Source organism: Chrysemys picta, chromosome 11 (genome assembly GCF_011386835.1).
Source record: "Chrysemys picta bellii isolate R12L10 chromosome 11, ASM1138683v2, whole genome shotgun sequence".
In the NCBI taxonomy this organism is placed as follows: Eukaryota; Metazoa; Chordata; order Testudines; family Emydidae; genus Chrysemys; species Chrysemys picta.
In genome coordinates, this window is record NC_088801.1 from 58,160,862 (window position 1) to 58,182,207 (window position 21,346).

Sequence of the window (21,346 nt, forward strand, 5' to 3'; positions counted from 1 at the left end):
TCCATAGACCAGGTTCCCCCCTCTCCGCCCCCTGAATTCCCCTGGAGGGTGCACAGCCCCCCCACGAGCCCTCCCCACCCCACCCCGGCGGTCCCCGCCCCAAGTCCACTCACTGGCTTTGCTGGGCTTGGGCCACTGCAGCAGCTCGGCAGGGAGAGCCAGAGCATCGGCTTGCGGTGGCGGCGAGCCCCAGCTATGGAGGAGCAGGCGCAGCGCAGGGGGGCAGCAGCCCTATAAAAGCGGTGGCACAGCTAGCGGGGAGCAGCAGCGTCCCCTGCCCCTCCTGCCCAGGCTGCAACCGGGCACCCCCGCCCCCGGGGCTCCTACAGGGTGCAGCGGATGCAGGCCCCCCATATATCCCCCGGCTGCCCCCTCGCCATGCTCGGGCCATGAGGCTCCCGGACACGTGAGCCGCCACCGGGGCGCAGAGCCCTGAGCCTGCTCCGGGAGGGGCAGCGGTGGCTCACATGCCCAGGAGCCACAGAACCCAAGGGTGGTGAGGGGTAAGCCGGGGGTGCGCCTGCCCAGGCTGCAACCCACCTGGCACCCCCCCAGGGGCTCCTGCAGTAGATACATGTGGGCGGCAGCCCCCGTTCGCCTCCCGGCTCCCCCTACCACGCTCGGACTCTGGGCATGTGAGCCACCGCTGCCCCTCCCGGAGCAGGCTCAGGGCCCTGCGCCCCGGTGGCAGCTCACGTGCCCGGGAGCCTCATGGCCCGAGCACGGCGAGGGGGGGTGCGCATACTGGGCCACAGCCTGGGCAGGAGGGGCTAGCGGTGCCGCCGCCTTTGCAGGGCTGCTGCCCCCCTTTGCTGCGCCAGCTCCTCCATAGCTGGGGCTCACCATCCCCGCAAGCCGACGCTCTGGCTCTCCGGTGCCTCTGGAAGGTGTCTCCTCCCTGCCGAGCCAGGGTAATGCTTTTTTAGGGTTACCATATTTCAACAATCAAAAAAGAGGACCGGGGGGAGAGCCCCACCCACATCCACTCCCTCCCACTTCCTGCCCCCCTCAGAATGCCCAACCCACCCCCCCCGCTCCTTGTCCCCTGGCTGCACCCTCCTGAGACCCCACCCCCTACCTAAGCCTCCCTGCTCCTTGTCCCCTGACTGCCCCCTCCTGAGACCCCCCCCACCCTATCTGCCCCCCTAGAACCCTACCCCCTACCTGTCCCCTGGCTGCCCCAACCCTTATCCACACCCCCAACCCCAGACAGACCCCTGGGACTTCCACGCCCCATCCAACCACTCCCCGCCCCCTGAGAGACCGCCCCAGAACTGCCAACCCATCCAACCCTCCCCCTGCTCCCTGTCCCCTGACTGCTCCAATCCCTCTCCCCACTCCCACCCCCTAACAGGCCCCCCCAGAAATCCCGACCCATCCAACCCTCCCCCCGCCCCCAACAGCCCCCCCCGGACTCCCCTTACCACCATGTCGCTCCAGCCGCTGGCACCATGAGGGACCAGAACAAACAGGCTGCGGAGCCCACAGCCCCTCCCCAACAGCGTGCTGGTGATGCGATGCTGAGGCAAGGGGAGGGGAGAGCGGGGGAGGGACTCTGCCTGCTGGAGGCCAATAGGAGCGGCTAAATCAGGCCCAGGCGCCCAATCAGCCACTCCGCACTCTGCGTGAGGGGAAGGGAGGAAAAATCTCAGGCGCCTCCAACCACTTGGCACCCTAGGCGACTGCCTAGTTCGCCTAGTGGTTGCACCGGTCCTGATCCAGTTCAGTGCTGAAGCACATCATATATATTCAACAAATATAATCACCACTTTTATTTAGAGCTTTGAGATCTGAATACCAAACAACATGGAAGCTGAACACAACTATTCTAATGTATTTAATGCAGAAGTATTTATTCTTTACACTCACATCAAGGATTTCTCAGGCAAAGAGCTAATGTAACAAGCATTAGCCCTTAAGAGCAAGCAACACAATGGAGCCTAGGGGCTGATGATAAACATCTTAGCTCTTTCTTGCGTCAGACATTTCAATGCTCAACTTTTACAGTGAGTTTTACAAAATATTGGGTCTGGAAATTTCTATGAAGGTTCTGGACAAAGCTGGGAAAAGGCTGTATAAACACCTAACTCAAGCAAAGGGCACAGTGATGATATTGATAATGACAGAGGAAGGTATTGAGAATGCCAATCTTCCATTTAAAAACATTCCTTTTGGCCAGCACTGCACCACATAAAATCCTCTTTTCAGTAAATACTGTAAATGGCATTTTGTACCACTTGCCCAGAAGAGACCCTAGATGCCTGAATATTTATCGCTCTCTCATAACAAAAATATGAGGGAATGAATCTGGCTAGAGAATAAGATAACCACTGTTTAATATACAGAATCATCTAGCCTAAAATACTAAAATAATTTAATCTCCAGTTTGCTTGTTCTAATCCAATCCAGACACAAAATCTATTATTCAATATGTGTTTAATGGCCTACATAAAACTTATTGGTAGTCCAGTCCCTTCCTAGTGGGCAAGGAGAGATATGGACAAAAACGGATAGCACACATGGCACTAACGGGCAACTCTGGGCAGAGAAAGTCAGGAATGAATGGGTATGAAGATCTAACCAACCTCTCTCATCATTGTGCCAGTGTTCTTCCAAGTCAGTAGTGAGGAACTTTGGAAGGAGCCAGGAGGGGAAATTTCTATGTAATTATTCTGTGAATAGCTAGGGAACTTTTTTCCAGGTTTATGAGCATAAATTCAGACACAACGGGGAAAAGGAAACTCAATGTTTTACAGACTAGCATGTCAAAATGATGCTGATGGAAAGGAGGTGGTTCCTAAACTGACTTCTGAAAGGGTTTCTTTAAGGGGAACTTGCAAATGTTTATACAAGTGAGAGTTCCTCACTCAAGGTTGTTTGCAATACAAGAATAAGGACAGACACTCACATATTTGTATTTACAACATATTCCTGTAGGTAAAACACGTATTCAGGAGGAAAAATGAAATGTTGAAGAGACCATTATCCAGGGCAGATTATGATCATTAGGTAGCAGGAATACTCAGGTTTATAAACGTCAGACCCAGATTATCCCAGGATTCAAGTGACAAGGAAAATTGGAAATCCATTGCATGGATTTCAGAAATGTCATGGAGGATAAGAATAGCAGTCAACTAGAGAACAGTGCACTTGTGCCCTTGGCCTATCAGTTTCCTCATCTTTTTAAGAAGTGGGTGTTATCAAGGTGTATGTGGTTTAAGCTGGCTGCTATTGTTAGTCTTGATGGTCTTACTAGGTAAGGAAGGCTTTATTATTTTAATGGGTTTGTTTTGTAAGTGTTTTACTGTAGATTCACTTAGAGCAAATGTTTGGGTGCTTTAAAGTGTCAAAAATAATTTAATAAGTGTAGCAATCATTTAAGAAAGAAAATAGGTTAACCCAGCAAGCATCTACAAACCTGGAGGTCTAATTTCAGCTATGGGTGAAAGGAAAAAAGGAAAACCAAGCACTGCATCAAAGGTACAACTTGCATGAGATGAAGAGCAGATGCCATAGTTCTGAGGTATGGTCTTGTTTCTTAGCTTCTTGTTCCCGGCTTTGTTAGGAACAAATTGTCAACATGCCAAAATATAAAATTATTCCACCAAACAACTTGTTCTTTACTCCTAAGGCCTCTGCCTCATATCCTGCTATCTCTAGAAAATATGTTGACTGGGAACCTGAACATCAAGACATGAAAGTGCACTGACTTGAAGCCTTGCTGCACTTCAGCAGAGACTGGATAACGTAACGAAATAGTTGTATCATACTGAACCAATTTCTAATTAACTTCAGGATGCTGCTACAAGATTAATGGAGAAGCTGTTATTTTCATACAGCAAAATTGGAATATGCCTCCCACTGACAAACTACATGTATTTAGATAGGAAGATTTACTCAGGAATAACCAACCCACTTGGTCATTTGCCACAGACTATTCAGCTGAATTTTGGGTGGAGTTTAGTGGAGACATGCACTTAGAAAAGCAAAATCCTTGGAAGTTAAATACAAGAAATACAGGAAAATCCACGGGGCATTAGATTTTCCAAGACTACTCTCTGTATGCAGATGTGGTCGCCCCATCTCAAAAAAGATATATTGAAATTGGAAAAGGTTCAGAAAACGGCAACAAAAATGATTATGAGTATGGAATGGCTTCCGTATGAGAAGAGATTAATAAGACTGGGACTTTTCAACTTGGAAAAGAGACGACTAAAGGAGGATATGATAGAGATCTGTAAAATCATGACTGGTGTGGAGAAATTAAATAAGGATGTGTTATTTACTCCTCATAACACAAGAACTAGGGGTCAACAAATGAAATTAATAGGCAGCAGATTTAAAACAAACAAAAGGGAGTATTTTTTCACACAACGCAGTCAACCTGTGGAACACTTTGCTAGACGATACTTTGAAGACCAATACTATAACCGGGTTCAAAAAAGAACGACATAAGTTCATGGAGGATAGGTCCATCAATGGCTATTAGCCAGGATGGGTAGGGATGTAAACCATGCTCTGTTTGCCAGAAGCTGGAAATGGGTGACAGGGGATGGATCACTTGAGGATTACCTGTTCTGTTAATTCCCTCTGAAGCACCTAGCATTGGCCACTGTCGGGCTAGATGGACCATTGGTCTGACCCAACATGGCCATTCTTATGTTCTAACTTCCCTTTGAACTTCAATCACAAAGGTATGTATTATAGATTCAGCCATATGGGAACATATGCAATGTTCTTTTCTCATACCACCATCCATTTGTAACACTGTTAACTGTAAATTGTGTTAGAGAGCAGTAATGGAACATTTGTAAGGTTGCAATTCATAAGTTTCATAACAAAAACCTTGTGAGAAGTTTAACAAAGGCAAGTTTCTGTTATTGTGGTACTCTGGGATTTTATAGGACGTTTTAGGTTTGTACTTGAACACTGAAATTTGAAGAAATATAGTACATTTCTACATATTAACAAATTCTAAATCAAGGAATGTTAAGAAAAAACTTTCCCAGATTTATAAATGGAAAATCACACCTGACAAATTTCTGCACATTACTTGCATTGTTGCACAAGATGAAAGAGTAGACATGATTTACCTAAATTTCATAAAATACTTTAATAATGTATCACAGAACAGAGTGACTTACAAAGTTAGAAAGGAAGTATGAGAAAGGAGATCACAAAATTGGTTTAAGGACAGGAAACAGAAGATGCCAATGAAAAGGAGCCATTCAGGATGGGGAGTGATGAGTGGGGTGATATAACAATCAGTTTTAGGATCACTTACTTCAAATATGTATACAAGTGACTTTTGGGGTATAGGGGACAGAGTATCATTTCAAAACTAGTTACATGCACTGAAAGAAAAAATCAGAAGGCTTAGAGGTAAGCATTATTTATTGTTTATGCAGAAGTGTACTAAGCACTTTATAGAAGTAGTAGAACTCAGATTTCTGCCACAAATGTCTAAAATCCAGGTGATAAATTATGATAAAAGAAGTGGGGGTAGCAAACAAACAGAAGGAGATGGGAAAGGGTGAGCTAAGATAAGAGAATAACAATTTACACAATTACTGGTTTGCACACCTTGATAGCCACATGACTATTTTTAGCTCACTTCTTGTAGGCAACAATGCAGAAGCTAGTTTTTAGGGAGGGACAGGGAGAAGATGGTGCACTGGTGAACAGGAGTTTGGAGGCTCTCCACATATGTGTGAAGTGTATATATAGTAGAACCGGATTATAGTCAACTTGGATGCAGGAAAGCTCAGTTTATGGTGAAACTGAATAAAATTTTCAAACTATTTCAATGTGCAAATTACAATTCCAGTTACGGGGCACCATTTTCTATAGTGAAATTATTCAATGTTAAAATTCAGTCCATTGTTATAGGTTTTATTCTACTCTATATCTGAAGAAAGGAAACATTTAAAATGTAAAGAAGTATAGTACACTTGGCCAAACTCAGCCCTGGTATAACTCAACTGAAGGTGACAGAAGCATATCAAGGAAAAATTCCATTTTGAGATTTAGGAACAAAGGAATTGTAGAAAGAACAAGTAAAAGAAAAGAATAGACTAGGAACATAAGAACAGCCATACTGGGTCAGACCAAAGGTCCATCTAGCCCAGTATCCTGTCTCCCACAGTGGCCAATGCCAGGTACCCCAGTGGAAATGAACAGAAACAGGTAATTATCAAGTGATCCATCCCCTGACACCCATTCCCAGCTTCTGGCAAGAACCCTTGGTGGGAGTACGTATTGTGTTCTAATGGAGTATAAACTGATAGAAGCTATTTTGATCCTGCTGTACACTGGGAAAAACAATATCTGCATTGTGTATAATGCTTGTCAGCAATTTACAGGAAATACACTGCTGAAGCTGACAAGGCATATAAAAAAAACAGAGAAAAGGATTCTGCTGCTTCGTGAGTATGTATTATAGAGAAAGATTAGCCACCCATGGCCTGTTTGTTTTAGCATAAAAAGCTGGTACAAAGGAGAAGATGTGTAGGGGTATCAGAGATATTTAAGATTCTAGAACAAAAAAGAGCTTTTATGTCAACAAGCTGTTTTAAATACTACTCAAGTAAGAGGTCATGGAAAGGATGGGTATAAAGAATGAGAAATGATGGCACAATTTCTCCAAGTGTGGTGTTGTTATGAAACAAACTGTCAAAATGCTGTTCAAGTCAGTCATCCAAACCAACTCAAAAATAAATTGGACTAATATTCAGAAGAAGAGGAAATAGGTGGTAGGTTACTGGGTCACTATAAAGAGATGCAGTTCATTTGCCTTTACTGCAGGTCTTGACACACTACAATTTTTACTATTAATGTTCCACAAAGCAAAACATTACAAGACCTAGAACTAAAGCAAATGCAACTGATATACAATCAATGCATTGTTTTCGTATGCAAAAACAGCATTATGTTTCTAATTAAATTATGATCTGTCAAGTTACCAGAGAGGAATGAGTAAACCCATTATCTTTCTTTGCATATTTATAACGCTAGGAATGTTCCTTAAGCATGAGATCCTCACCTGGAACCCATCCTGCAAAGTGACTGATAGGAGGAGGCAGGCATGTAGACAATAGCAGAGTTGTAGCACAGCATGAGAAAGCCGAGCACCTCAAACCTGAAGACAGACAAGAACATGAGACAAAAGAAACTACATGGATTCAGATTTTTAATAGTCCACCAGAAGAACTTAAAAAACATTGTTAATGGTTCACTCGCAGGACAAGATGGCATCAGAAATACAGTACATCAGCCTGTAGGTATCGCTCTTCCATTTTAATTCACTGACTAGAAATAGTCTATCAAAAGACTCAACATTAAATACTTTAAAAGGCATGAGATGTAACAGATTACTACCCTAATGCCACTGCACTGTATGGAGGAATAATGCAACAAGCTATTTTAGAATATATGGTCGAAGACAGATAGGAAAAGTTTGCATTTCCCATAAATTATTTTAACCTAGTCTATGTCTGCCAATCAGCCTTCCAGACTGCTTGGCGACACCACTGGCAGAAATGGATCTGATGGAGAAATTATTTATATCTAATGAATTAGTAACAGACTTACAAGCTCTAAATTGTAAGAGAAGAGCCAAACAGGTAAGGTACTCACTGTATACAGGCCTATTGACCCGATGTTGTTTTACGCTTCAGACTAATGAAGTATCTACCGCTTGACTACTCACCTGTTCTGTGCAGTGAATGTTTCTCTCTGAGGATGAAGATCACTATAAACCACCCTGATGAGGTCATGTTGACACAGGGCTCCCTCAGTCAAAGCCATGGATCCAATAGTAGAAGGCTTGGGTGGGAAAGGCATGGGGAAAATAAAAATAGAAAATGCTACCATAAGAAGGATCCAAAACCCATGAAATTTTATCTAGAAAAAGTTCTACTTCTCCCTTGTGGTAATCAGTAAAACAGCTAAAGATTATTCCTAAAATATCTTAAAGAGACACAGTCAACTTAAGCCAATCACACTTGTGTCTGAAATGATTTACATACTGGTAAGTGTTGTTGCTTTGAATAAAAATTAAGTATACTAGCATTGAAGGATTAGAGAAATAATATTTCATTTTCGTTACCTTTTATATTTTGTGTCTAGTCAGTTTCCCTGTTTCCCATATTGTTTCAGGCAACAATAGGGAGAGAAAGCATAAAAAAATAGGATTGCAAAACCAAGAAACATTGACAGGGAAAATCAGGAGGAATACTTGAGGCTACTTTTAACTCACATTTTAAAATTTCAAGTTGACTCTGTCCCCCTCAAAATGACAAAAGCAGCAGAATAATTCAGTTTCAACTACATGCAAATAGCCTGCATAGATCAACACCCAAGAGCCACACTTTCAACTCAATGCATAGAGCACTAGTCACAAAACACCCACTAATACTAAATAAGCTGCGGCATATCAAGGCCCTCCATTTTGTTTGGAGAACTTAATAGACATTGATTTTGGGGACTGAGGTATATCTGGTGCCACATGAAAATGGGGGAAATAGTGGGGGTATGTGCTATGCAACCTGCCCGACATCAATAGATGTCCAACTGCTGTCTGTGAAGCATGTGCTGGTGGTCTATAACAAGCTGGCTGGTCATATGAAATATGCTGCAGCCAACCTCTATACATGGAGTCTTGTGCCACTTTGTCAATGTGGTCTCTGTCAGTCAATGGTGCATGCTGTCGACGAGTTCAACTAACCAGACTTCATGGTGGCCTTAGGCCCCTTCATTCTGTGATGGGGCCTAAACGGCTGTCAGGTGACTCAGCAAGCACTGCAAATGCTAGAAGATGAAGGGTTATATGGTGCTGGCTCTTTTGTTTCCAGTTATTAAATTGTATTAATACACTTTCAGTCATCACTTTTCCGTGTTAGAAATTGCTGTCATTGCCTTAGGGATATTATGTGATTGCAAATAGGATGAGAGGTTGTTTCCCAAGACGGCAAATAGAAGGAGCATGTAGTTCACAAGCAATTCCTCTAATACAGCGTTTCTCAAACTTCATTGCATTGTGACCCCCTTCCGACAACAAAAATTACTACACTGCCCCATGCAGGGGGACCGAAGCCTGAGCCACACCGCCCCAGGCAGGGGGCCCAAACCCAAAGTCTGAGCCCTGCCACCGGGGGAGGTAGGGGGCAAAGCCAAAGCTTGAGGGCTTCAGTGTTGGGCAGGGGGGCTGTAACCTGAGTCCCGCCACCCAGGGCACCCTCAGGTTTCGGCTTCAGCCTTGGGCGGTGGCGCTCTGATTTCAGCTTCAGGCTCCACAAAGTCTAACGCCAGCCCTGGCAACCCCATTAAAACAGGGTTGCGACCCACTTTGGGGTCCTGACCCACAGTGTGGTAACTGCTGCCCTAGTAAGAAGGGGTTCAATGTTTAGAAAAAGTTTGAGAACTTCTGCCCTACATAGTTCCAGATGCAACAACGCATCTCAATACTGACCTGCAACATCTTTTATTTAAATCCTGGGTGTCTCATATGAAAATCAAAACCTATGTTAATTTTACAGTGATTTTGTGATGTGGCTACACCTCTGCTAGGGACTAGACTGAGACCACAAATTCACTTTTACATTAGCGTATGCAGGATTTAAACCCAGTGTTCAGAGGAAGAAGCCCAGTGCAGTAATACATTGCGCCTCTCACCTCACACATTAGTAATTTACACGACAGATGTAATATCGCTGAAACTTTTGACTGTTATTCAGATATATTTTAGACTGCAAAGAGCTATCAATTAGAAGAGGACTGTGTCCATTTTTACACATAAAGAGAAAAGTGGAAGAAAATAACTTACCACTGCTTTATGTCCTCGACATAGCTATTTACTAAGAAATGTTTGTTTTTACCTCCAACCCTGAAGAACAGCCACTGTTGGCAAAAAAATCTTAGAGTGGAATCCTATTCGTATTCAGGTCACCGAGAGTTTTGCTACTGACTTCAGTGGGACCACGATTTCACTAGTGATATCTTAGTATGACACATTTAATATAAAAAGAGAGCCAAATAAATGAAAATCCACTTGAAACTAATTCTAAGGAAAACACTGCTAAATAAGGGCTAATACAGGCACATTGTGTGCTGCAGGCTACTACAAATCAGCTCATGAGTCATAGTATGGGATCAAAGTTCTTCAGTTTCCACTTTCCTCCACATTCCCAAAGCTCCCACCACAATGCAGCGTTTATGGAACATGTGTAGTGCTCCCTGCTCATCAACTACAGCTGGTCATCTCCATCTCGCTGGAAACAAAGTTATGGTAGCACTAAAACACAGGAACAAGCTGAGTTGGGCAAAGGAGGATTTTTAAACAGATAAATAGTACGTACAGCAGAACAATGTAGTTTAATTTGGGGATCATTTTGTTCCAGTATTTGATAAGGTAGAACCATGCTTTAAATATGCTAACAGCATCCAAGCAGTAGACATGTGAAAGGATGGGAATCTGTAAATCAGTGAAAAACTGAAAACAAATGGAACAAAACATAACATATCAGATGGAAGTATTTCATTATTCACCTTGAAGACTTACCTTCCCCATCTTCTATTATGCCTATTGTATTAAATTACACTTTTGCAAGAATTTACCCTTGAAAGTTCAATGAAGAAAGATGCACTGAATGGATCCAATTTTAGTTCTTATTGGACCCAGTTCCAACTTACCACCACAGTTGCACTCTTACCTCATGGTATATTGACGGCTTGGATAATGAAGGGATGGTGAAAGATAAAACTTTGTTGTTCCCATCTTTGTCAGCAATTTCCTACAGCAGAGAAAGAGACATGAGGGAACTTGGTTTTGGACTCTTGTGATTATACCACACAGACGTTAAAAACATAAATCATAAAGTAAGGCCCCGATCTTGCAAAGTGATTAATCTGCACAGGCCTTTATGCCTGTGGCACAGTGCCACGAAAGTCAATGGGACTGCCTCCACTATAATAGATTGCTTTGCAAAATCAGGGCCTAAGAAAATTCATAGAAGAGTATTTGTTCTTTTTGTGACCATGACTTTCTCAGACCTTTAGGAAAGGATTAAAAGATTTTTCTAGTCCTACCTCTAATTTATAAAGCATAGAATTACATAGTGAAACAAGACTGATGCTGAACAGCCAAAGGAATATATATGTATTACTGCTGATGAGTCATTTGCTAGCAATTGGTAATGCCTCTTGATAAACCCATCAAAAGGGAAAAGGTGAAAATGAGGGGACTGATTTCTGCAAGTACTGTGGCAAAGCAGTAAAGGACATATAGAATATTTTGAATACATCTTTCACGTCAATAAAAGATGCATTTGCATATGGTGTGCTTGTGTTATAGCATAATAATTATAATTTATTAGAAGCAATCCTATAAAAATATGCCAGAGTCAGCAAACCCCATCTTTTCACGTTCTACAATAAAATTTCTAACACACTGAGTATGAGTCACTCTAGTTTCAGTGACAATCAATTGAAGGCAGTGTACCACTTCCACTTAGCTTCAAGGAACAGTGTGGAAACTAGAGTTGGCTGCACTGATAAAGCTGCTGTCTGTCTAGATTTAATTAGTTTCTCAAGCACTTTTTCACTCTAAAAACCAAAACAGTAATAAAGATAAGGAAGGATTTTTCTTTAATTTAAATCTGAGAATTTTTCACAGAGAAGATATCAGAAATATTATCCTTTAGCTCAGTGGTTCTCAACCTGTGGCCCAATTAGCACCCTGGACCCTGCTGCAAGCCCCTGCCGCTCTTTAGCACTGTTTGCTAAAGAGCGGCAGGGGCTTGCAGCAGGAGTCGGGGTCACTGCCCAACCCCTGTGGCAGGGTCCCAGGTCGAGGCTGCTCCCCGGCCCTACACAGCAAGGGTCAGGGTCGGCAGTGGGGTCGGGTGGGGGGTTGCCACCCGGCCCTGCACAATGGGCTCCCGCTTTGTGGTCAGGTCTGCTGCCCGGCCCCCACACAGCAGGATCCGGGGTTGGGGTCGGGGCTGCCACCTAGCCCCACTCAGCAAAGTCTGGGGTCGGGGATGCTGGCCTGCCCCGCATGACAGGGAGCACGGTTGGCAGCAGGGTAGGGACTGTCGCCCAGCCCCACACAACAGAGTCCAGGGTCCCTGCTGCCCAGTCCTGCCACTGGGGCTCCGCTCCTGACCCCACTCTGTGGAGGGGTCTATGGGCTGGGGGCACTGGGCATAGTGGTGGTGGGGGAGGATTTGGGAGTGTGACGGCGCCCTCCATAAGGCTTTATGGAAATATGCTTATGACATAATTGGAATATGTTCTGTGCTACATATGCCATGTAACATATCTATGTAAAGGTTATGATCTACTGAATCTATTAATCCTATTTGTATGCATGTATCATTTTTGTACTCAAAGTTATGAATACTGGCCGTGTACTGGCTTGATTTCTAAATAACCTTAGTAGAGCATTTGGTCAGTTCCTGGAGAAAGGAATTCACAAAGTTAAGTGCCCAATCAGGAAGCACTTAAGAAACAATGCATCTTGGAATGCTCCAATCCACATAAGAAGTCTTCCTGGAGACATTCAAGATACCATGTGGGAAAGAGCTTCTGCCTGTAAACACTGAGAGTCATGCATGGACATGTGATTTGCCCAGGTGACTCCAGAACTCCATCTTGGAGCTGGACTTTGCATAGAAGAGAAGAGGGGGTCTCCACCCACAAGAGAAAGTCTATTTAAGCCTGTGGGAGACCCCTCCATTTTGTCTTCAGCTGGCTAAAGAGAGAGCCTCTCCAACCCCCAGGATACCTGAAAGAAACTGGAACAAAGAACAGTAAAGGGGGTGTGAGTGATTGCTGGACCCAGTCTTGCAAGAGTCTAGTCTGTAAAAGGAAGCTTACTGGAACTGGTGAGATCTTATCTGTATTCCGTTTCTTACTGTTTTAGACATAGACTGGAGTGTTTTATTTTATTTTACTTGGTAATTCACTTTGTTCTGTCTGTTACTACTTGGAACCACTTAAATCCTACTTTCTGTATTTAATAAAATCACTTTTTACTTATTAATTAACCCAGAGTATGTATTAATACCTAAGTGGGGGCAAACAGCTGTGCATCTCTCTCTATCAGTGTTATAGAGGGCAAACAATTTATGAGTTTATTTATTTATTTAAACGGATTTATTTGGGTTTAGACCCCACTGGGTGTTGGGCATCTGAGTGTTAAAGACAAGAATACTTCTGTTAGCTGCTTTCAGTTAAGTCTGCAGCTTTGGGGCAAGTAATTCAGACCCTGGGTCTGTGTTGGAACAGACTGGCATGTCTGGCTCAGCAAGACAGGGTGCTGGGGTCCCGAACTGGCAGGGAAAGCAGGGGCAGAAGTAGTCTTGGCACATCAGTTGGCAGTTCCCAAGGGATTTTCTGTGATCCAAACCATCACAGGGAGGTTTTGTGGTTCTCAACCTGCAGCCCAGGTAACTCATTGCGGCCCACAATGATTAATAGGTTGAGAATCACTATTCTAGGTTCTTATTGACATCTGCAGCTGGGTGCCAAGATCCTTGTGTCTTCAGCTAGAGAAAAGTGTTGTTGAGTCACTCCCCATTTTACAACCTCTTCCTTCTATTTCAGTTTGGAGAGAATGTAGCAGCATTAGCTGCTGTGCTTATACACTGTGAATCATCCGACACGAGTTCCAGAAGGACCAGCTAAAGTGTTTTGATGAAAGCTGAAGCTAATGACAGATACTTACAACCTACTTCAGCCCAGCAGATAAAATTCAAAAGCTAGTAGCCAGATTCTGATATTGCTTACACCAGCATAAATCCAGAGTAACTTGACTTTACTGGAGTTAATGTGGATTTACAAGTGTCACTGAGATCAGAATTTGGCTCCATGTCTCACTTCCCAGGCGTATGAACATAAAGCACTCTATACTAACTCTAACGCACGGCTAAAAGAAAACTTGTTATAATGGAACAGAGAAGGAAAATATTTTAGGACAATTTGTGTTTTAAAGCCATGTAAAATTGAAATTCCCATTACAAGAAAGGGCATATGCTAACAATATTGCTAATTTACCATCCATGGCATATTGGCATAAAAATTAAGAATATAAATTTGTATGAGATGTATAATTTAATGTCCCTGACAGAATACTATTTTTGACAGCCTGAAATCATCCCTAAGATTTTGACATCCAAATTTAGGAGTCTACAGTGACTAACATTTATTATCAGAGGGGTAGCCGTGTTAGTCTGGATCTGTAAAAACCAACAGAGTCCTGTGGCACCTTTAAGACTAACAGATGTATTGGAGCATAAGCTTTCGTGGGTGAATGCCCACTTCGTCGGATGCATGTAATGGAAATTTCCAGGGGCAGGTATAAATATGCTGGCAAGAATCAGTCTGGAGATAACGAGGTTAGTTCAATCAGGGAGGGGGAGGTCCTCTGCTAGCAGTTGAAGTGTGAACACCAAGGGAGGAGAAACTGTTTCTGTAGATGGCTAGCCATTCACAGTCTTTGTTTAATCCTGATCTGATGACACCATTTATATTTATACCTGCCCCTGGAAATTTCCATTACATGCATCCGACGAAGTGGGCATTCACCCACGAAAGCTTATGCTCCAATACATCTGTTAGTCTTAAAGGTGCCACAGGACTCTCTAACATTTATGATGATGATGATTTTTTTTTTTATAGTCCCAGCCAAAAGATATTTCCCACCCATGCACAACTTGTGACTGAATGTTACTTTAGCCTCAATACTTCACCTTAAAAGGTCATTTGGAGTAACTAAATAGGAGAAGCCCAATATGGAAAGACTGAATAAGCATATTGTTCAGATAGGGCTATCAGCAAATTTCAACTCTTTATATATTTATACAGACTTACTAAATTCTTCCAGCAAGCATATTATACAGGGCAACAAAAAAATCTTAATTAAAAGATGTAATTGTTTACCATAATATGTTTAGTGCTGCGCTGAGGCAGTAAATCTGATTTACAAGCTACCAAAGATGCTTCTACAAACATGCTTTTTCTGAACACTCATTAAGTTATGCTTTCCTCTAGGATAAACAGACTTAAATGTAACTGCATTAATTCATTAGCATTTTTCATATTTTGCTCTGTTAATATTCCTGTGCCTTACTTTATTTCTACTGCTCACTGATTATCTTAAAGCTCTTCACACCCATCCCTCCTTATCTCACTTACCAAATTGTAAATCCCAAGAAGCAGTGCTTCAATGCAACCATTACTCTGTCTGTCCCTGCTGGCAGTAAGACGCAGATAAACCCAGATCAATTCTGGCAGGAACTGCAGCGTGAACCTCTTGAGTCGAACTTCAGAACTACGGTAGAGTTCAAAGAGCTGGTGGCAGACAGGTTCCAGGAGCTATAGAAAGAGAAAAAACAGCTCAAATGCCACTAATCTTGTGTATTAAAAAAATGCACAAATAAAACCACCACAACTGGCAAAACTGGCATTGTTGTTGGCAACCTTAGAGATGCCACAGATTGAATGGGCATGGAGACTAAGTTACCCACTCCCTGCTAAACATGGTCTTCAAGAATGGGGCTGAGGTACATTGATGAGGATTGTGATGAAGTTCGCACTACCTCAGCCCTTAATGTACCTGATCTGTGGCAGTTTCATCTTCCAACTCTGTCAATATGACACCTTTCTATAAGCACCAAGTTCTTTTACCAGTGAGATGATTTGAGCTGTGCAGACCATACAGTATGTTCATTTTGCAACCCCAATGCTTTAGAAAAATCTCAGGTGTGGAAAAAGAAATACTTATTAATGAAATAAGTCTATATCCAGTGTAAGGGTAGAGAGTGAATTAACCCTTTACCTAAGGTTTTTTAAAAAAAAAAAACACACACAAACAAGAAGGGGCGGGGGGGCATTTTTGTCAATGGTGGGCAAACTAATTTTTTAACAGATAGTCTTGATTTAATTTGGTTCCCTTCAAACTGAAAGGCTTTCTAGCACTAACTAGAGCTAGATTCAATACAAGTAGCCAAGATTCCCCAAGACCCTTATCAATTCAACTCGATATGGACCCACAAAAAACATGCATTCCAATAGCCAATTGTGCCTAATTGGCAGTTTTGTGATGTGCACAAAATGGTGAATAATTCCTTTTCATTTGTAACCTAAATTAAGATTTGAACCCAGGTCTCCACCTTGCAGAGACCCATGGAAAGCACATACATCTTAACTTTCTTTCCTGGCGAACAGACATATCAGATGCGTCTGAGAAACGTGCTCAGCTCACAGAGCAGAAAATAACAAAAACCTACAGGCTTCATTTAAACCCCAACTAAAGTCAATGGCCAGATTCCCAATAGGATTTGGTTCAGGTCTTAGGTCAGTATCTACAAGCCACTCAAAAGTTTTGAAAGTGACAGAAGCTATCTATCCAGTGACTATCACTGTGTGCCTCAGTTTTCTAACAGATGAAGGCAACTGAGGCACAACTGATTTAATTTATTTTTTTAATATGGAGATAAACCTATCTGATAGAACTGGAAGGGACCTTGAAAGGTCATTGAGTCCAATCCCCTGCCTTCACAGCAGGACCAAGGATTGTCCTGGCAGATTTTTGCCCCCGATCCCTAAATGGCCCCCTCAAGGATTGAACTCACAACGGAGGGTTCAGCAGGCCAATGCTCAAACCACTGAGCTATCCCTCCCCCCCGACATGTTACTTGACCAGTCCAAAGTCACACAGCAAGTTATTGGAAGAATCTAAGCACAGAGCCCAGATTCTCCTAACTAAAAGTCCCCTTTTCTAATCAGAAAAAACACTCTCTCTCTCTCATTATCACTTACTTGTATTTCTTCAGGACAGGGAGATAGACAAGAGTCTTTACATCAAATCATATTATCGCTTTTTGTATGACATGAAAAACCCATGTCTTACCACCTTCAGAAACCTTATTTTATTTCTCTCTCATTATAAGTGCTTAGTTTGAACATACAACAAATTTGCATGGAAGTAAACATCTGTATTGCTATGTAAATATATATTCATATACACATGCACAGATTTAAAGGCCTTTACTCAACTAAAAATCTCAGTGAGACACTAAAAATTAATTCAATACAACCTAGGCCATTATTGTCTTAAGAGTAACTGCTACATTTTTTCAACAAAAAGGTGAGGTTAATCATTAGTTTCATTTTTAGCATACAGTACAGTATGGATAGTAAACGTACCATTTCTTAAACCATTAGTTGATTACATAAACTGTGACATCACATCCATGTAGAAAATCAGTCAAAACTCTTATTATACAAGGATCTGATACAAGCACCTTGTGTAACAAGGTTTCTGGCTGACCGCTTCCTCACACTGAATGAAAAGACTTTTTATAACTAAAGCAAGAGACTAAACAAAGGAGTGGTGAAGACTGTGCAGCAAGAAAAGGTTAGTAGAAAAAAATCTTGTATTTTGAAATAAAATATAGGGATATAACAATAAATGTAAGAAATATAAGCAAGAAAGCAGAGCACCTCAAGACTCTCTTATTTAACTTGGGGTTTTCCTGGCATCACAAGCCAGTCAAGCCATCATCAGATGCCCTTGATGGAAAAACAGTCTTGTTCTACATGGTTGAATATCTGGTTATTGTATTTAGCATATTTACTATAATACTTAGCACATATAGCACATTACATGTTCAAAGTGCTGCACTGCCACCCAAATTAAAAAAAGGTTGCGAAATCAAGCACTCAGTCAAGAAATGCACAGTTAAGGCTATACCAAACCAATAACCATCCTCTTTTCCTCATGACTTAACAAAAGGCCTTTTATACCTATATAAATGTCAGCTAACACAATACAAAATGGAATTTCCGTATAGAGACTTAACTACAGTAAGTTACATCTCAGCAAGGTGTACAACGCAAACCAAGTTTTAAGAAAGTTTGTTCATTTTGTAGATTTCACTGAATCTTAACAGTAATGCCAGGTCTTAAAGCTGCATATGCATGACTGCATATACTATACAAGATAAGGTTACATAAGAAATTCCAGTATTTTATCATGATAGAATGAATGACCTTATTTTAAGGCATAAGCATAAAGGGGGAAAGTTAAGAGAAATCAGTTAATGTCTGTAAAGCACTTTGAACACGGGAAAGCACTGAATACATATTGTTTTTTTTTTAATTAAAGATTGAGCTTTCAACGTTAACTCTGGATGTCCTGATTTGAGTACATGATTTTTCAACTTCAACACTGCATTAATGTTACTTTTTGCATGGAGTAGATATAGATTTCAGTTAATTTACTTGCCCTGGCCTTTGCCCCATACCAATGAACCAAACAAAACAAATTGTGAACTGTCAATGAACAAATTGTACTTTAAAAAGTAAGGAAAATATCAAGTGCCCCACTTACACATTATTCAATTAAATAAACCACTTATGCTCACTTTATTTAAATACTTTATTTAAAACTGCCCTTCTCAAATCTTTTCACTATATTAAGACCCATAAGGGAATTTAATACTTTTGCAAAATTAAACTAACTTTACTTGACATTAATTTCTCAGTATAACTGTTGTCCCTGGAGAGCAAGCATTTTCAGCATGATGAACTGCTGCTAATAAAACACACACCTCTGAAGGATAATATTATTGTAATGTATTTGTTAACCTACTATGGAGCCAGCAGTCTGAGGCTTGGTCTACACTAACCCCCCAAATCGAACTAAGGTACGCAACTTCAGCTACGTGAATAACGTAGCTGAAGTTCAAAGTACCTTAGTTCGATCTTACCTCGGTCCACATGCGGCAGGCAGGCTCCCCCGTCGACTCCGCGGTACTCCTCTCGTCTAGCTGGAGTACCGCAGTCGACGGCGAGCACTTCCGGGTTCGACTTATCGCGTCCAGACAAGACGCGATAAGTCGAACCCAGAAGTTCGATTGCCAGCCGCCAAACTAGCAGCTGGGTATAGACGTACCCTGAGAGATTTGTTTTTAAAGCAAACTATGATGAGAGCGTATCTGAATGCTGCAAATCTACTTTATTCTCTAATAATACTGTAGATTTTAAACAATGGTGCAGCCATGATGAGGCTCAAGTTACGCTAAAAATTCATATACTCCTCTTCATTAGGAAATACATTCCCTAATTCCTTGTACCCAGATTTTTACTACTCCTGTGGTAGAATAGAAGTCTACAAGCAAAAATATTATCCTCTTGCCAACATAGAAGCCTATAGTCCTATGAAGATCCCACCTCCTAGAACTAGATATTAGTGCAGCATTGAACATTGTAAAAAAGCCTATTATGTTGTTATATTTCCCTTATGTAGAATAAGTTTGGAAGAAATATGCTAAGGAAAGTCTTGCTGCCTTGAAAGTCAAGATTTTAGCTGATATTTTTGGAGCAGATTCTGATCTCAGATGCATGCTATATGCACTAGCATGAATTACTAAATACCTGGGCAGAAGCCAAAGCGGTGTATTTAGTTTTTTTTTTTTTTAATTTATTTTAGGGCTGTCGATTAATCGCCGGTAACTCATGCGATTAACTAAAAAAAAATTAATTGCAATTAAAAAAATTAATCACGATTAATCAGTTTTAATCACACTGTTAAACAGCAGAATACCAATTGAAATTAAACAATATTTTTTGATGTTTTTCTACATTTTCAAATATATTGATTTGAATTACAACACAGAATACAAAGTGTACAGTATCAGAGGGGTAGCCGTGTTAGTCTGGATCTGTAAAAAGCAACAAAGAGTCCTGTGGCACCTTATAGACTAACAGACGTACTGCAGCATAAGGTTTCGTGAGTGAATACCCACTTCGTCGGACACATGTCAGTGTACAGTGCTCACTTTATATTACTTTCGATTACAAATATTTGCACTGTAAAAATGACAAACAAAAGAAATAATATTTTTCAATTCACCTCATACAAGTACTGTAGTGCAATCTCTTTATCGTGAAAGTGCAACTTACAAATGTAGATTTTTTTTTATGTAACTTCACTCCATAACAAAACAATGTCAAACTTTAGAGCCTGCAAGTCCACTCAGTCCTACTTCTTGTTCAGCCAATCGCTAAGAGAAACAAGTTTGTTTACATTTACGGGAGATACTGCTGTCTGCTTCTCATTTACAATGTCACCTGAAAGTGAGAACAGGCGTTTGCATGGCACTTTTGTAGCCAGCATTGCAAGGTATTTACGTGCCAGATATGCTAAACATTCATATGCCTCTTCCTGCTCCAACCACCATTCCAGAGGACATGCTTCCATGCTGATGATGCTCATTTAAAAAAAAAAAAAAAAAAAAAAAAAGACGTGTCAATTAAATTTGTGACTGAACTCCTTGGAGGAGAATTGTATGTCTCCTGCTCCATGGCTTTACCCACATTCTGCCATATATTTTGTGTTACGGTAGTCTCAGATGATGACCCAGCATTTGTTGTTTGATTTAAGAACACTTTCACTGCAGATTTGACAAACACAAAGAAGGTTCCAATATCAGATTTCTAAAGATAGCTACAGCACTCAACCCAAGGTTTAAGAATCTGGAGTGCCTACCAAAATCTGAGAGGTACGAGGTGTGGAGCATACTTACAGAAGTCTTAAAAGAGCAACACTCTGATGCAGAAACTACAGAACCTGAACCACCAAACAAGAAAAATCAACCTTCTGCAGGTGGCATCTGACTCAGATGATGAAAATGAACATGTGTAGGTCCACGCTGCTTTGGATCGTTATTGAGCAGAACCCGTCATCAGCATGGACGCATGTCCTCTGGAATGGTGGTTGAAGCATGAAGGAACGTATGAATCTTTAGAGCATCTGGCACGTAAATATCTTGCGATGCTGGCAACAACAGTGCCATGCGAATGCCTGTTCTCACTTTCAGGTGACCCTGTAAACAAGAAGCGGGCAGCATTCTCTCCTGCAAATGTAAAAAAAACGTGTTTGTCTTAGCAATTGGCTGAACAAGAAGTAGAACTGAGTGGACTTGAAGGCTCCAAAGTTTTACATTGTTTTATTTTTGAATGCAGGATTGTTGGGGTTTTTTTTGTACTTTCATGATAAAGAGACTGCACTACAGTATTTGTATTAGGTGAATTGAAAAATAATATTTCTTTAATTTTTTTTTTTACAGTGCAAATATTTGTGATCAAAATAAATATAAAGTGAGCACTGTACACTTTGTATTGTGTTGTAATTGAGATTAATATATTTGAAAATGTAGAAAACATCCAAAAATATTTAAATAAATGGTATTCTATTATTGTTTAATTGCGATTAATATTTTTAATCGCTTGACAGCCCTAATTTACTTAGATATGAGTCAATTTTCAATAATACAACAAT

At 41.4% G+C, this 21,346-nt stretch overlaps 2 protein-coding genes across 24 annotated transcripts in view; both read right to left on the bottom strand.

Moving 5' to 3' along the window:
- Positions 1-21,346, bottom strand: part of LOC135974151 (serine/arginine repetitive matrix protein 2-like) — a 994,828-nt gene that overhangs the window by 514,683 nt on the left and 458,799 nt on the right. The gene's annotated exons all lie outside the window — the stretch shown is intronic.
- Positions 1-21,346, bottom strand: part of HYCC2 (hyccin PI4KA lipid kinase complex subunit 2) — a 91,120-nt gene that overhangs the window by 21,205 nt on the left and 48,569 nt on the right. For all 23 annotated transcript variants that reach the window (XM_065562064.1, XM_042851717.2, XM_065562066.1 and 20 more), the window contains 4 exons: positions 15,196-15,375; positions 10,710-10,790; positions 7,709-7,824; positions 7,043-7,138 (listed from right to left, as the gene is read on the bottom strand). In XM_065562064.1, the coding sequence (XP_065418136.1) occupies positions 7,043-7,138; positions 7,709-7,824; positions 10,710-10,790; positions 15,196-15,375 (473 nt within the window). The remainder of the gene's footprint in view (positions 1-7,042; positions 7,139-7,708; positions 7,825-10,709; positions 10,791-15,195; positions 15,376-21,346) is intronic.